At 44.1% G+C, this 15,799-nt stretch overlaps 1 protein-coding gene and 1 non-coding gene across 2 annotated transcripts; both read right to left on the bottom strand.

The window, feature by feature from the left end:
• Positions 1-177: 177 nt before the first annotated feature.
• On the bottom strand, positions 178-15,601 carry LOC115129446 (N-alpha-acetyltransferase 15, NatA auxiliary subunit-like). Its single transcript, XM_029659795.2, has 20 exons — positions 15,313-15,601; positions 13,468-13,552; positions 13,224-13,328; positions 12,582-12,739; positions 12,343-12,477; positions 12,009-12,162; positions 11,745-11,864; positions 11,484-11,579; positions 11,213-11,319; positions 11,032-11,104; positions 10,782-10,951; positions 10,488-10,640; positions 10,248-10,376; positions 9,913-10,126; positions 1,818-2,011; positions 1,470-1,578; positions 1,275-1,373; positions 937-1,080; positions 734-831; positions 178-559 (listed from the first exon to the last, which is right to left on the bottom strand). Exons 1-20 carry the CDS (start codon positions 15,364-15,366, stop codon positions 347-349), a joined length of 2,610 nt encoding a protein of 869 aa, XP_029515655.1. The 5' UTR covers positions 15,367-15,601; the 3' UTR covers positions 178-346.
• On the bottom strand, positions 1,653-1,786 carry LOC115130002 (small nucleolar RNA SNORA18). The gene has a single exon (XR_003863721.1). It is a non-coding gene; the product is annotated as a small nucleolar RNA SNORA18 (small nucleolar RNA).
• Positions 15,602-15,799: the final 198 nt, after the last annotated feature.

Genomic DNA, 15,799 nt, shown 5'->3' on the forward strand with positions numbered 1-15,799 from the left:
TGTTTTTAATATATAAATTACCTTTAAAAACGTGAGAAGCAGATGCACATACAGGAGAAACACAGGCGTGAAAACACAGGAGTAAAAACCTGACTTAACGGCAGCCACCCTAACACTTTTCTTTTCTTATACAGTTTTATTTTGTTCAGTTAAAGAAGAGATGTCAACAGGGTTTAAAAAAAAAAAAATAGTAAAATGCGCATTTGTTTTTCCCTCCTCTTCGCGGCTCTCAGTCCAGGTCAGTGCACTGCAGGGGGCATTCACAAACAACCGTAGCTGGGGTGTTGTTGGCAGACTAGCGGCTGGCAGCTTCTATGCTCCTCCCCTCCCATCCCTCGCTCCCCTCTCACATGTCGTTGGCCATGTCGTCGTGTTCGCCTGCTGACAGGTCTCCATTGGCGCTGATGGTGGAGGTGGCGTTGTCCTCGTAGCCGGGGGGCATGAAGGCCAAGGTGTGGGGGTACAGCTTGTTACACGCGGCGCGGTACGCCTCCGCTGCCTTCTGCTGCCCATCGCCGAGATTGCCCTCACGCAGCGCCTCCAGCACATCTGTGCAGATCTGACAGGAAAGATAAGGTGTCTTAGACTTGGGTCACAGACAATTGACATTATTCCTTGGCTTTTTCCCTAATGTTGTTTCTGGTTCAGGTGTGGGACTACTGTGCCAAAGGTACTTGATACATTTAAATATAACAATGTTGCGCAAGAATTAGTGCAGTGAGTAAGCGCTCACCGTGATGCTTCTCCCAGTGAGGGACTCATCTGGCGCTGTAGCCAGCTCAGAGGCCATCTTGTCAGAGGACGGGTCCAGATAAAACATCATCTTAGCAGCTGCAGGGGGACAATGTGGAACTTTTCAGTAATAAGTTGACAGTGTGTATGTAGTTATGGTGAAGTCTCATGTGGACTGTTGAGTCAGGTAGTGCGGGTACGTACCAGCAACGCGGTGTGGTATAGAGTTGGAGTGTTGGCTCAGGTAGTTCTTGTTAAAGTTCTGGGGGTTGCTCTCCCCAAACAGCCGTGAGATCTCCTGCTTCAAAACAGTCCGCACAGCCTCCGGTAGGTCCTTACTGTCAGACACTGAGGAATACACACAGAATCAGAACATGGTAGAGTTATTTGTACCAGAACACAGACAACTATTCCAGCAACAATCAACATAGGGTTCAGAGACAGATGGCGGTGAGGGTATCTTAAATGCATGGAGTTTGGATGATGACAAGGCCCAACAGCCTGGCCAAATGACAGGTGGCAGAAGCCCTACTAAACTGTACCTCCTTTGAAGAAGCGCACTAGACACTGGTGCAGCCAGGGGTGAGAGGGCTCCATGGAGAATGCTCTCTTCACCGACTGCAACATCAGCAGGTACTTCTCTACGAGAGGGAAAGCAACAGATCTGTTTACATTTTTTTTGACTAAAGTACCAGATTCTTCGTGTCAGAACGTCAATCAGCTTCTCGTTCCTTTACCTTTCCTGAAGTAGATCTCGAAGGCCAGGAGGTGAGTCTCAATCTTGTTCTTCACCAGGTTTTTCAGGGGGGTTAAAAACTTCACTGCCTCCTCTAGTGGGTTCTCCACCTACAGGGGGAAGAAAACAATATCATGGGTCTTATCCCCCCCAAAAACTGTTCAGTCTCCTTAGTGTAATTTCACCATGTTCTGCAGTGATATCCCACAGGGCTAATGGCAGTAGCCATGAGGGTAAAGCGAAACCACAGGTTTGTTCTTTGAGGCATTTCCAACGACTAGGGCTCACTGTGAGGAGTCTGTCGGGATAGGTCTCAGTCATTCATTCATCTTTTACAGGCCACACACACCTTGGCCAGTTTGTCTGGTATGAGCTCCTCCTTTGGTCCTCCGATCTCCTCGTCGTCATCTTCTTTCTTCTTCTTCTGGTTCTTCAGCTGCTTCTCTTTCTCTGCGTTCTTCTTCTCCTCCTCTAGTTGGGCTTTCTTCTGGGCTCGTCTCTGCTTGTTCCTAAGCTTCTTTAGCTCCTTGTCATTCAGGTTCTCTGTGGGACAAGCACCAGCACAGGGACAGACGGGCCAGTGTCATTTCTCTCAGACACTGGGATCATTTACAAATCAAGACACTACACCAATGTTCCCTCTAAGCTGCACGTGGGCACACAGTAGCCCAAGACTGCTTCGCAGAAGAAATGTCAGCATTCAGAGAGAAGCAAGAGATTTGAGTGATGTTCACTTTCTAGAGCAGTGGTCACCAACCGGTCGATTGAGATCAACTAGTCTATCTCCAAGGTATTCCTAATCGATCATAAAAAAACGAATGAAAGCCTTGTTCCTATTTTATTTTTTTCCATCTCCGGTTGTTGGCGTTAAGTGCACCAGATTCAGCTGCCCTGTGCGCCGGGCAGGCAAGCTTGCCATTTTTAACCATTTCATGTGTCTGAATGTACCAACTCTGCCTTCCCGGCGGGCCCGGAGAGCAAATCAGGTGCACTATAGGCCTACCGCTGGCCAATCGAATGGCTCAGATTACCGTGTCTGCAGTAACATAGCAGGCATAAAATAAATCTACAGCAAAGTTGATACGGTGAGATTTCTAAACATTTTAAACCATGACTAGAGACTCAACGAATACAGCAAAGAGATGCTGTTTTTAATGAGAGTTTTTACTCAGCACTGTCAACACTTTGTATTCAACACTTTTATAAGCTATTAAATCCAAGTTCGTCCTATTTCCACACAGCGCTACAACAAGCACTGCAGCAGTAAATAAAGAGTAGGAAAGTTAATCTCTAGGCTTGCTTTAGTATTAGCGACTTGGGTATTTTTTAATATAGAGGAACATTTTACCTTCTCTGTTCATAGGAGTAACATGAATTTGTGCATGAGGCAGAAATACTGCGGTGCGACTCGAGATTCGCCATCAGCTGGAAGACGGTGTCCCTTTTTGGTCAGTGTCAGTGGAGGAAAGGGAGAGGGGAGGGATGTTGAGAGGCGGACCCTTAGTCGGCTGCTCTCTGACTGACCATCAGATGCAGACACCATCAGCCCGGTAAAATTAAAATAAAAAGCGAACTATTTAAATGCATGCTCAATCAGCAGTGTCTCACAAATAATACAACGGATCTATTACCGGTGTGATCATATAGCCTACCTCAAAATGTTGTACATAATTTTTCAAAAATGCCCCGACCAACAATGCATTGGCAGGCCAATTGCTGTGATAATGTATTGGGCCTATAACTTACTGCACAAACCTCATTGTTAATGTTGCATAGGCTTATGTTTTTCAAGTCGTGGTTAAGAAAATGTGAGGGGTAGATCTCTGCTTGCATTTTGACTCTGAAAGTGATCTCGACTCAGAAAAGATTGGTGACCACTGTTCTTCAGGTTTCCCTGTTAACCTCTTGAAGCTGGGAGGCACTAAAATAACGTTCCCAAAGTAAACGGCCTATTTCTCAGGACCAGATGCTAGAATATGCATATAATTGACAGCTTAGGATAGAATGTTTTCTAAAGTTTCCAAAACTGTAAAAATATTGTCTGGTAGTATAACAGAACTGATATTGCAGGCGAAAGCCTAAGAAAAATCCAATCAGGAAGTGACTCATGTTTTGAAACCGTTGTGTTCCTATGCACCCCCATTGGCCATTGAAAGGGATATCAACCAGATTCCCTTTTCGATGTATTCCCTAGGGTGTCTACAGCATTTTGACGTAGTTTCAACACCTTTATGTTGAAGAATGAGCCTAAACGACTACATTGCATAAGTGGCCAGCTGAGGGCTCTCAGAGTGATTCTTGCGTAAAAGACAGAGGTAGTCATTTTTCCTCTCGCTCCTACTGAAAAGCCAATTGTCCCGGTTGATATACACTGCTCAAAAAAATAAAGGGAACACTTAAACAATACAATGTAACTCCCAAGTCAATCACACTTCTGTGAAATCAAACTGTCCACTTAGGAAGCAACACTGATTGACAATACATTTCACATGCTGTTGTGCAAATGGAATAGACAACAGGTGGAAATTATAGGCAATTAGCAAGACACCCCCAATAAAGGAGTGGTTCTGCAGATGGGGACCACAGACCACTTCTCAGTTCCTGGCTGATGTTTTGGTCACTTTTGAATGCTGCCGATGCTTTCACTCTAGTGGTAGCATGAGACGGAGTCTACAATCCACACAAGTGGCTCAGGTAGTGCAGCTCATCCAGGATGGCACATCAATGCGAGCTGTGGCAAGAAGGTTTGCTGTGTCTGTCAGCGTAGTGTCCAGAGCATGGAGGCGCTACCAGGAGACAGGCCAGTACATCAGGAGACGTAGAGGAGGCCATAGGAGGGCACCAACCCAGCAGCAGGACCGCTACCTCTGCCTTTGTGCAAGGAGGAGCAGGAGGACCACTGCCAGAGCACTGCAAAATGACCTCCAGCAGGCCACAAATGTGCATGTGTCTGCTCAAACGGTCAGAAAAAGACTCCATGAGGGTGGTATGAGGGCCCAACGTCCACAGGTGGGGGTTGTGCATACAAGCCCAACACCGTGCAGGATGTTTTTCATTTGACAGAGAACACCAAGATTGGCAAATTCGCCACTGGCGCCCTGTGCTCTTCACAGATTAAAGCAGATTCACACTGAGCACGTGACAGACGTGACAGTAGAGACGCCGTGGAGAACTGTCTGCTGCCTGCAACATCCTCCAGCATGACCGGTTTGGCGGTGGGTCAGTCATGGTGTGGGGTGGCATTTCCTTGGGGGGCCGCACAGCCCTCCATGTGCTTGCCAGAGGTAGCCTGACTGCCATGAGGTACCGAGATGAGATCCTCAGACCCCTTGTGAGACCATATGCTGGTGCGGTTGGCCCTGGGTTTCTCCTAACGCAAGACAATGCTAGACCTCATGTGGCTGGAGTGTGTCAGCAGTTCCTGCAAGAGGAAGGCATTGATGCTATGGACTGGCCCGCCCGTTCCCAGACCTGAATCCAATTGAGCACATCTGGGACATCACGTCTCGCTCCATCCACCAACGCCACGCTGCACCACAGACTGTCCAGGAGTTGGCGGATGCTTTAGTCCAGGTCTGGGAGGAGATCCCTCAGGAGACCATCCGCCACCTCATCAGGAGCATGCCCAGGCGTTGTAGGGAGGTCATACAGGCACGTGGAGGCCACACACACTACTGAGCCTCATTTTTACTTGTTTTAAGGACATTACATCAAAGTTGGATCAGCCTGTAGTGTGGTTTTCCACTTTAATTTTGAGTGTGACTCCAAATCCAGACCTCCATGGGTTGATAAATTTGATTTCCATTGATCATTTGTGTGATTTTGTTGTCAGCACATTCAACTATGGAAAGAAAAAAGTATTTAATAAGAATATTTCATTCATTCAGATCTAGGATGTGTTATTTTAGTGTTCCCTTTATTTTTTTGAGCAGTGTATTATCGAATAGATATTTGAAAAACACCTTGGATTGATTATAAAAAACATTTGACATGTTTCTGTCAATATATTTTTTTCCCCCCAAGGTTGTCGTGACCGCTATTTCCGGTGGATTTCTCAACATAACGTGACCAACAAACGGAGGTATTTTGGGTATAAAAATAATCTTTATGGAACAAAAGGAACATTTGCTGTCTAACTGGGAGTCTTGTGAGTGAAAACATCCGAAGATCAAAGGTAAACGATTCATTTGATTGCTTTTCTGATTTTTGTGACCAAGCTTCCTGCTGCTAGCTGGACATAATGCTATGCTAGGCTATCGATAAACTTACACCAAAGCTTGTCTTGCTTTGGCTGTAAAGCATCATTTCAAAATCTGAGATGACAGGGTGATTAACAAAAGGCTAAGCTGTGTTTCACTATATTTCACTTGTGATTTCATGAATATTTTCTAGTAATATTGTTTGACCGTTGCGCTATGCTAATTAGTGTAGTTGATGACAATTCTCCCGGATCCGGGATGGGTAGTTCCAAGAGGTTTTAACACCGTTTTGCTTTACTGTGGTAATTGTGATCAAACCAAAACAAGAGATTTTGTTGTAGGCAGAACGCATCCGAGTAGGATTCTATTGCATTGACGCACTACTCAGTCTGTACGCTATGCTGCACTGGTCTATTTAAACAGCGGTACAGTTTCCAGCATGAGCAGTCATGAATAGATGAGCTTGCACATTTTGTTCATATCCTTTGCTAGTTCGAGTCATTTGTTGACTACAAATTATCTATAACTGGGCTCTTGGTGAGGGATTGCTTCTTACAAGAGCACAAAAAAAGTGTACATTTCTAGACATCTGTGAAAAGCAAGTCAGGTAAAGAGCTTTTTTTTCCTCTTGAAGGGGCAGTGTTTTATTTTGAGACAGGATTTGTAAAAATGTAAATAAAATAGTGGAAAAAAAGTGACCTTTATTTAACTTATTGACGCAAACCATCCCGTTAGTGGGAATTGCAGAGTGCCACATTCAAATAATATTACTAAAAATATTTATATTCATGAAATCACAAGTGCAATATAGCAAAACACAGCTTAGCTTTTTGTTAATCCTCCTGTCGTGTCAGATTGAAAATATGCTTTACAGCGAAAGCAATCCAAGCGTTTGTGTAAGTTCATCGACCACTAGACAAAACATTATGAACACCTAGCACCAAAGTAGCTTGGTAACGAAAATTAGAAAGCAATAAAATGTCTCTTACCTTTGATGATCTTCGGATGTTTTCACTCACGAGACTCCCAGTTACACAATAAATGTTACTTTTGTTCCATAAAGATTATTTTTATATCCACAATACCTCCGTTTGTTTGGCACGTTATGTTCAGAAATCCACAGGCTCGAGCGGTCACGACAATGCAGACAAATTCCAAATAGTATCCGTAATGTCCACAGAAACATGTCAAAAGTTTTTTATAATCAATCCTCAGGTTGTTTTTAAAATATATAATCGATAATATATCAACCGGCACTGTCTCTTTTTCAGTAGGAGAGGGAGATACAATGGCTGCCCCACTCTGTTGCACAAGCAAAACTCATGCGAACACCCAGCTATCCACTACGCAATGTTATCTTTCTAGCTCATTTTTCAAAATAAAAGCCTGAAACTATGTCTAAAGACTTGACACCTTGAGGAAGCGATAGGAAAAGGAATCTGGTTGATATCCCTTTAAAATGGAGCGAAGGCAGGCAATGGAACATTAGAAGCCACTTCCTGGTTTGATTTTCCTCGGGTTTTCACCTGCAATATCAGTTCTGTTATACTCGCAGACAATATTTTAAAAGTTTTGGAAACTTTAGAGTGTTTTCTATCCTGTCAATTATATGCATATTCTAGCATATGGGCCTGAGAAATAGGCCGTTTACTTTGGGAACGTTATTTTTCCAAACATAAAAATAGTGCCCCCTAGCTGAAAGTGGTTAACTTGTTTGGGATAGGGAGCAGTATTTTCATGTCCAGATGAAAAGAGTGCCCAAAGTAAACTGCCTGCTAATCAGGCCCAGAAGCTAGGATATGCATATAATTAATAGATTTGGATAGAAAATACTGTGACGTTTCTAAAAAACTGTTTGAATGATGTCTGAGTATAACAGAACTTATTTGGCAGGCAAAACAGAGGACAAACATCCAGAAAAAAAAAATTGAGGTGACTTTTCTATGGGTAACTAAATGTATGAGGCACCTGGTTGCAGTTCCTATGGCTTCCACTAGATGTCAACAGTCTTTAGAAATTGGTTGATGTTTTTCCTTTGAGAAATGAATTAGTACGGCTGTTCAGAATGAGTGTCAAGCGAAGTGTACTCTTGTTTGGTGCGCGCTCCACGTTGATTTTTATCCGCTATTGAACACCGTATATTCCGTCTTAAATTTGATTTGATTATTTATGTTTTAGGATACCTAAAGTTGGATTAGGAAAGTTGTTTGAAATGTTTGGACCAAGTTTACAGGTAACTTATTAGATCATTTGTAGTCATGTTGGGTGAGTTGGAACCGGTGTTTTTCTGAATCAAACGCGCCAAATAAATTGACATTTTGGGGATATAAAAAAAGAGTTTATCGAACAAAAGGACCATTTGTGATGTTTCTGGGACATATTGGAGTGCCGACAGAAGAAGATCTTCAAAGGTAAGGCATGAATCATATCGTTATTTCTGACTTTCGTGTCGCACCTGCCTGGTTGAAATATGATTTTCAAGTGTTTGTATGGTGGGGTGCTGTCCTCAGATAATCACATGGTTTGCTTTCGCCGTAAAGCCTTTTTGAAATCGAACACGGGTAGCTGGTTTAAAAAAAAGTTAAGCTTTATTTTGGTGTATTGCACTTGTGATTTTATGAAAGTTAAATATTTCTAATAATTTAATTTGAATTTCGCGCTCTGCAATTTCACTGGATGTTGTCGAAACGTCTAGGCGTAACAGGTTAACTTCTTATGGCTGGGGGGCAGAATTGAGTAGCTTGGATGAATAAGGTGCCCAGAGTAAACTGCCTGCTACGCAGGCCCAGAAGCTAAGGTGTGCATATTATAAGTAGATTTGGATAGAAAACACAATGAAGTTTCTAAAAAACTGTTTAAACGATGTCTGAGTATATTCAGAACTCTCATGGCAGGCAAAAACCTGAGAAAAAATCCAACCAGGAAGTGGGAAATCTGAGGTTTGTATGTCTTTGCCTATCCAATATACAGTGTAAAATTTGGTCCAATTGCACTTCCAAAGGCTTCTACTAGCTGTCAACAGTCTTTAGAACCTTGTTTCAGGCTTCTACTGTGAAGGGCGAGAGAATAAGAGCTGTTCGAGTCAGGTGTCTGGCAGAATGCATGAGCTCAGCCTTGCACGCTCCCGTGAGAGTTAGCTGCGTTCCTTTTCATTTCTAAAGATAAAGGAATTGTCCGGTTGGAATATTATTGAAGATTTATGATAAAAACATCCTAAAGATTAATTACGGACTGTAATGGAACTGTCGTCTGAACTAAGTGCCTGCGCTGTGTGAATTTGGATTTGTGAACTAAACGGGAACAAAAAGGAGGTATTTGGACATAAATGGACTTTATGGAACAAAACAAACATGTATTGTGGAACTGGGATTCCTGGGAGTGCATTCCGATGAAGATCAAAGGTAAGTGAATATTTATAATGCTATTTCTGACTTCTGTTGACTCGACAACATGGCGGGTATCTGTATGGCTTGTTTTGGTCTCTGAGCGCTGTACTCAGATTATTGCATGGTGTGCTTTATTGAAATCTGACACAGCGGCTGCATTAAAATGGTGTATAATACTTCTATGTTTGAGGAATTTTAATTATGAGATTTCTGTTTGAATTTTGCGCCCTGCACTTTCACTGGCTGTTGTCAAATCGATCCTGTTAACTGGATTTCAGCCGTAATAAGTTAATTTGTCTGATTCTCTGGAATAATGGTATGGGAATAAAACACATTTTATCTTGTAAAGTAGTTTCTTGCATCAAACATTTCCAGTCACCTTGTCTGAAAGACAAATGGAAAAACAGATTAATGTCATACCCTGTATGTTTTTTTCAAGCCTCATGGAATGTAGGCCTACAATGAACTCCACACATTGGCTGCCACGGTAGGCTGAATGATAGAACAGCTGTTTCCATGTTAAAATGTTATGAGATTTGTTTTCTCCATCGTTTTTTTTCATGGTAGCCCACTCTGGTAGGCCTACATTATGATCAAATAGCCACAGTAGCACACTTGACCAATTAAAACTAACTTAAAGCTGGTACAGTCTGTTCACAGCAAACGCACGCTGGAAGTTGCACAGAATTTTCACAAAGTTCAAGTTTGTGCTCTGCAGACCTGGAATTTGCTCAGTGCCAAAAAACATTAGAGGGAACTTTGCACTACACCAAACCAAAAACCAGTGTGTAAATCATCAAATGAGCAATATCAAACAAGCGTCAGTTTGGGGTCTTGCACTCTCACACACAATACGTACCGGCGTCCGCCTGGTGTTCCTTGTTGTCGTCGGTGAGTGGGTTGTCGTGCAGGCCGAGATAGATCTGAATGGCGGTGCGGGCAGCTTTGTAATAGAAGGGGTGCATGCGCAGCACGTCCTCCAGCTTGAGCAGGTCCACATAGGATCGCAGCGTCATTTTCCTCATGCAGTACGTGTGGAAGTCGAACTGGTCGTCTGTGATCTCCACAAAATGCTAATGGGACACATGGATATGATAAGGCAATCCAACCACTGACCAGACCTGTACTACCACTGGGCCATCTATACAGGTTTAACCCCCGTCAGGGAATCTGCCCCCCAGTTAGAAAACTTACCCTCTCGATCTCGTGGCACTTCTTGAGTGCGTCTCCAAACTTGTTCATGGACTTATAGGCCAGAGCACATTCTGTCTGGTACCACATACACTGCATCTCATTCAGATTCTCTACCGCTGATGCACCCTCCTGAAACACACCGATACCCACAGTTACCACCACACACACACAAAGGGTTTTAAGGCAACACACAATGTACAGTCTACACATTGACAGCTTAACACACAAACACTGACTGACCCTTGTGAACTTGGAGCACATCTCTTCTGCCTCTTTGACCAGGCCGGCCTTCAACATGTACTTTGCACACTTTGAGTTGATGAAGCGGTCAGCAGTGTCCAGAGCCTGGGCCTCATCCATCCACCTGGCTGCTTCCTTTATGTTACCTGCATGCTACAGAGACAAAGATAGGAAGAGAGAGAGAGAGTGTGTTACACTGTAAATCTTCACTATAATGACATGTCTAGAAAATGTGTGCCTTGAGGAACAATTATACGGGTGCGGGGGTGCTCTCAACGGCTGTGTGTGGGTTACCTTGTATATTTTGGCCTTGATGAGGAACAGTTCTATGAGCGTGGGTGTGCTCTCGATTGCTGTGTTGATGTAGTCCAGGGCTAGCGTCTGCTGGCCCACGTGGTCAAAGTGCTGAGCCAGGAAATACTGGACCCACAGCAGAGTGGTGGGGGGCTCCTCCTTACCGTCATCTAATACACACACCATAATTAGAGATTCTAATACGGTTCCTATTAGATTTCATAAAACATGAAAATCTGATCGCACTCACCACTTTGATTGAACTTTCGACAGCTTTTCAAACACGTCTCATATCCAACCACTAATTCTTCAATGATGGACAACTACACGGAGAGGAACAAGCAAACACAAGATCACCCTGACATCTTAGTCCAGGCATGTTACTTCAGTGACTTGCTGGAGCCTATGGAATGGCAGTGGTTCTCCCTCACCTTCTCCTTGTCGTGATACAGGGACTTCAGAGTGGTGAAGACGGGCGGACAACCTTTACTGAAGTTCATCCTCAGATAGCAGTCCAGACATTCACGGAACTTCTCACCTGAAAAGAAAACAAGAAGTGAATGGAGCTCCTCAACACCCCATCCTCCGGTGTTCCACAGACCACGTTTCAACGTGCTTGTGTCTATCAGCCATCGTCTTGAAAGGCCGTCACACCATGGATAATTACACAGTAATAGTAGTGATAATGGCTTATTTATGTACCTGTTAGGAAGGTGAGAGGCAGCCTCCGGGGAACAAGTCCTTTGGGATACTTCACCCACGCCTCCTCATAGAGCTTCTGCCTCTCCTCTATGCAAGCTGTGAACACAAGAAGCCAACAGTCAGAGCATGCCATTCATACGCAGATTCAAATCTGGTCAGAGAATCTACCAAACACATGTAGTGAGAGGACCCATGCTAAAGAGGGGACCAGAGAGGGTCCAGTGGGAATGGGGTGGGTAGCAGTGAGGGTTCAAAGGATACCTGGTTTCAGTGCTTTCTCCAGACCCTGGTAGTAGGCCCAGTTCTCAGGGTTCCTCTCCTGGAGTTGTCGGTAGACCTCAGTGGCCTCCTCCGAGCGGTCTAGCTGCAGTAGCAGCTCTCCTGAGCAATAAATAGGTTCACATGAATCACATTTTATGCATAGATCTACAAACACAACCCTACACCCTCACACACATTAGGATTAAAACACTCAATACACACTTTCACATGCACTTTCACCCCTTCTCTCGCTCACACACACACCTCGTGTCTCCTCCACAGCAAGCTTGTCACAGATCTGTTTCTCATAGGTGGTGAGGTGCTCCAGTGCTTCCTTGAACAGCCCCGCCTCCCTGAGCACCTGGTTCTGGTACAGCAGCAGCTCACTGTACTCATAGTCCACTTTGTCTGGTGACGTCTGAAACACAGCACCACCCACCACATTTACTGACACAGGCAGTGACCAATTGGGTGTACTGATCCAGGCAAGGTGACCACTCAGAAAAATGTATACAGATGGGTGATACAGGAACTCTACAGAGCACCCAATGAGAATTATTCGACTCAAAAACACAGAGGTCAAAGAGGTCAAGCTCACCTGTTGCGTTTTGCGAAACTCTTCAACGATCTTGGCGGCCATCTCAAAGTCCTCCAGCAGGTGGTAGGCCACGGCGTAGCCGATCCATGAGGCCCTCTGTGCGGGACGCAGCTGCAGGAGCTGATAGCGGGTCTCCTGCAGAGAGAGGGAGCATAACAGAATAATTATTATACACAGCAGGAGCTCATACTTATGAGTGGAGACATGCGTGCACACACGGTCCATCTCTGGGTCCTCACCCTGTAGCCCTCCAGGTCTCTCATCTGGATTTGGAGAAGAGAAAGGTCCCTGAGGATCTGCAGGTTGTCCTTGTCCCACTTCAGAGCATTGCGGTAGCACTTGATGGCCTCGTCGTACTTCTTATCCGACCGCTGCAGCAGACCATACACATGCCAGCCTGGGAGAGCAAAGGTTAAGGAGGCAAAACAACAGACTACACACACACTAAACCAGGGGTAGGCCATCATTGTAAATAAGATTTTGTTCTTACTAACTGACTTACCTAATATATTTTTTTTTAACAAACCTCGATTAAATCCCTCGCTAAAACAACCCATTTGGAGGACTACTAAAAACACATGACTACATTTCAAGGCAAAAAATAAAGCTAATACTCATGGTGACAAATGAAAACAGTGAACCCTGTATTAATGCAACCAAGCCTATATTATTAGATGTCACAGTAACAGTCAGAGCCAATCTAGCACGCTCCCATTCCCTGCCTGGATTATGTGCAGTAGACATGGCGCAGTAAGGGCTTGTGGGATGTTGTCAAAAGTTTGGGCTTATTATGATGTCGAGCTTTTGGTGAATGTCTTCCCTCCTCCGACTAGGAGGTTCATATGAACCCTCACCTCATTAGCCCTAGTATAAAAGGATACAGACATGGCTCTTGAGGTCGTTGCGCAGGCCTCGTCTCACCAGCTCGTACGCATCCTCCTTTTTCCCCAGACAGTTCAGGGTCAGTCCCTTCATCGCCAGCGTCTCTGAGGGACAGATGAGGGAGAAAAGGAACTAGTGTCAGTCACTGCCAAAACACATAATTAGGCCAAGAAATTAATTACCAACACTGATGTGCCAACCCCCGAAAGTTAAGTGAGTAGTGGCTGTTGAAGCAGGCCTTACCTCCATGCTCTGCGAACTTTGGGTTGGAGAGGATCTGTTTGCAGAACTTGAGTCCATTTCTGTACTGCTTGTGCTCATAGCATCTCTGCAACAGGGGAGAGGTGTGTTGTCATCAAGGTTTTTGTAAAGCCTGTTCTTAGAGTTCAGATCTGATGAATCACCCAAATACATAGTTACAAATAACACTTTTGGGTAGGTTGTCTGGTGATACCACCCTGCCAGCAAGCAGGGACAGTAGCTCACCACAACCTAATACAGTAAGTATTATCTTGATTGATTGGGTCTGAAAAAACATCTAGCTTTGTGTGAATGTGTGGTCAGGTGGGTGATGAGATGCAGTGATTAGAGAACCAGTCAGACGTAGATTCCTATCTGCCTGGGTCAGCACAGTGTGGCCTAGCACCTCAGTGATCAGCCTGCCAATTCCCCGCATAACGCTAATACCCGGGAATCCACACTGGCATAGGGAGAAGGCAGGGGCTCCAAGGAAACTGAGGAGCATTCAACACAGCAACTAAAACAAACGTTTTCAGAATGTTGTACAGAACGTTAGAGGCTCTGAGTGGAAACAGACAATTCACATCTACACAAAACATACTTGTGGTAAGCATTTACAACCTTGCAAGCTCTCCTCAAACAGCATTGGCCAATGAATTATTATTATATTTGCAGAGTAAAGTAATGCAAGGAACTAAGGTAAAGAAATGTTTGCCTTGCATCAGAGTGGATTTTTTTTATTCTGCAGAGAACCAACCCTGTAGAAATATATTCAGTAATGTACTTTCCTCAATATACATAATTGCTCAAAAATATATGAGTATACTTATGAATAAACATATGTTGGCAACTAATCTGAAAGTTTATATCCAACACTGTAGGTGTGGCTTACTTGTATTTGCAGGCCTAGAAAGATGCCGAGCTATTGACACAACCTAACTTCGCCAATAACACCAACATTGTTAGACACCATGTCCAGAAATAGGAAATGGTTGTGTGAATGGTGCTCAATATTCAGCAAAGTAGACTAAACGTGTGCACTTTAGCTGGCATGATAGGAAGCTAATTGTTTATAATTAGTTCCCATATGATATATGATTCAGTAAAGCGTGAGTGACAGCTAGCTGGCTGGGTAGCTAGGTTGTGTTAGCTAACTGCAATCTGTGGTAAAGGATTGCAATACTTAACATACCGCTGTTTGCAGTAATATCTTTGGGGACAACACTGCACATACGTTGAGCATGTTAAATGTAACGCCTATCTAGCTTCATAACTAGTTATAGTTTCTCTTGTTGCTAAAATGCTGAGTAATGATGAAGTACCTGTGCGGTTGGTGTAGAATGAGCTTGCAGCGAGCTAGCTTCCTACGTTAGCCAACTTATCTAGCCGTAGCTAGCTAACGTTCCTTGCCAATCATGTTTTGGAGCAAAGTCATGCGTTTATTTTGAACCAGTCCGCTACATCAAACTGATACAACATATAACAAGTTAGTAAGTTTACTCGCTTGTTAGCCATGTTTCATGGTAACTAGCTAGTTAGTAAACGGTGTAAAACTGAAACCGCTAACTAACAAGCTAATGATGACAATCAGGCCATTCCGAGTGCCTCGCGACATACTAGCCCACGAGTTAGCTATAACGTTACAATCGTTGAGAGGGTGATGGGAGGAACAACATATGGCAACTAACGATACAACATGAATACATGCTGTTTTATTTCAAATCGAATCAACGCTAGCTAGCTACTGGTCATGTATAGAGTAGCGCAAGTTAGCGTGCGCAAGTTAGCTAGCTTGCTATATATAGCAAGTTAGCTAACGTAACTAGCTAGCGGCAGCTAGGTACTTACCAATATTCTCTTGAATAGAGCGTTCTCCTTCGGCGGTAGAGTAATTGAGGGCATTCTGTAATATGGCTACTCTTCTGTAGCTTCGCGCATGAATCAGAATCGAAGTTTCCTCTCTCTCTCTCCCCTCTCGGTCTCTTCGAGTCAAAGCTCCCGGAATTGTCTCGCTCTCTTTCGGGCTCTTCTTCCTCACGTGGTGACAGCCAAGGCCCCCTTCAGACCAAAATGGCCGCCTTCTCCTCCGGGTCAAGCTGCTCTCTGGGTCTGTGTGCGTGCTGCTGCTGTACCGTGCAAAATTGTCACACTGAAAAGTTACAAATGTAATCAATCAACCAAAGACAATTATGGAAGGGGACGTGTTATAGTGCATCACTTCGGTTCTGCAATAGACGTGATGTTAAATATGTTTTTCTCAGTTCTCATAATTCAAATCTTGGGTTCTCCAGAGCTAGCTACATGGCACCGTGCCCAGTCCCAGACAGAAATAATA

This window comes from Oncorhynchus nerka, linkage group LG5, assembly GCF_034236695.1.
Source record: "Oncorhynchus nerka isolate Pitt River linkage group LG5, Oner_Uvic_2.0, whole genome shotgun sequence".
Lineage (NCBI taxonomy): Eukaryota > Metazoa > Chordata > Actinopteri > Salmoniformes > Salmonidae > Oncorhynchus > Oncorhynchus nerka.

What these genes read in the sequence shown, in the direction of transcription:
- LOC115129446 (XM_029659795.2), bottom strand. Translation starts at nt 15,366, where the DNA reads ATGCCCTCAATTACTCTACCGCCGAAGGAGAACGCTCTATTCAAGAGA. An exon ending in GGAGAAAGCACTGAAACCAG is followed by an intron (nt 11,580 to 11,744) that starts GTATCCTTTGAA and finishes TTGTGTTCACAG; the next exon opens with CTTGCATAGAGGAGAGGCAG. An exon ending in TCGAAAGTTCAATCAAAGTG is followed by an intron (nt 10,952 to 11,031) that starts GTGAGTGCGATC and finishes TGTGTGTATTAG; the next exon opens with ATGACGGTAAGGAGGAGCCC.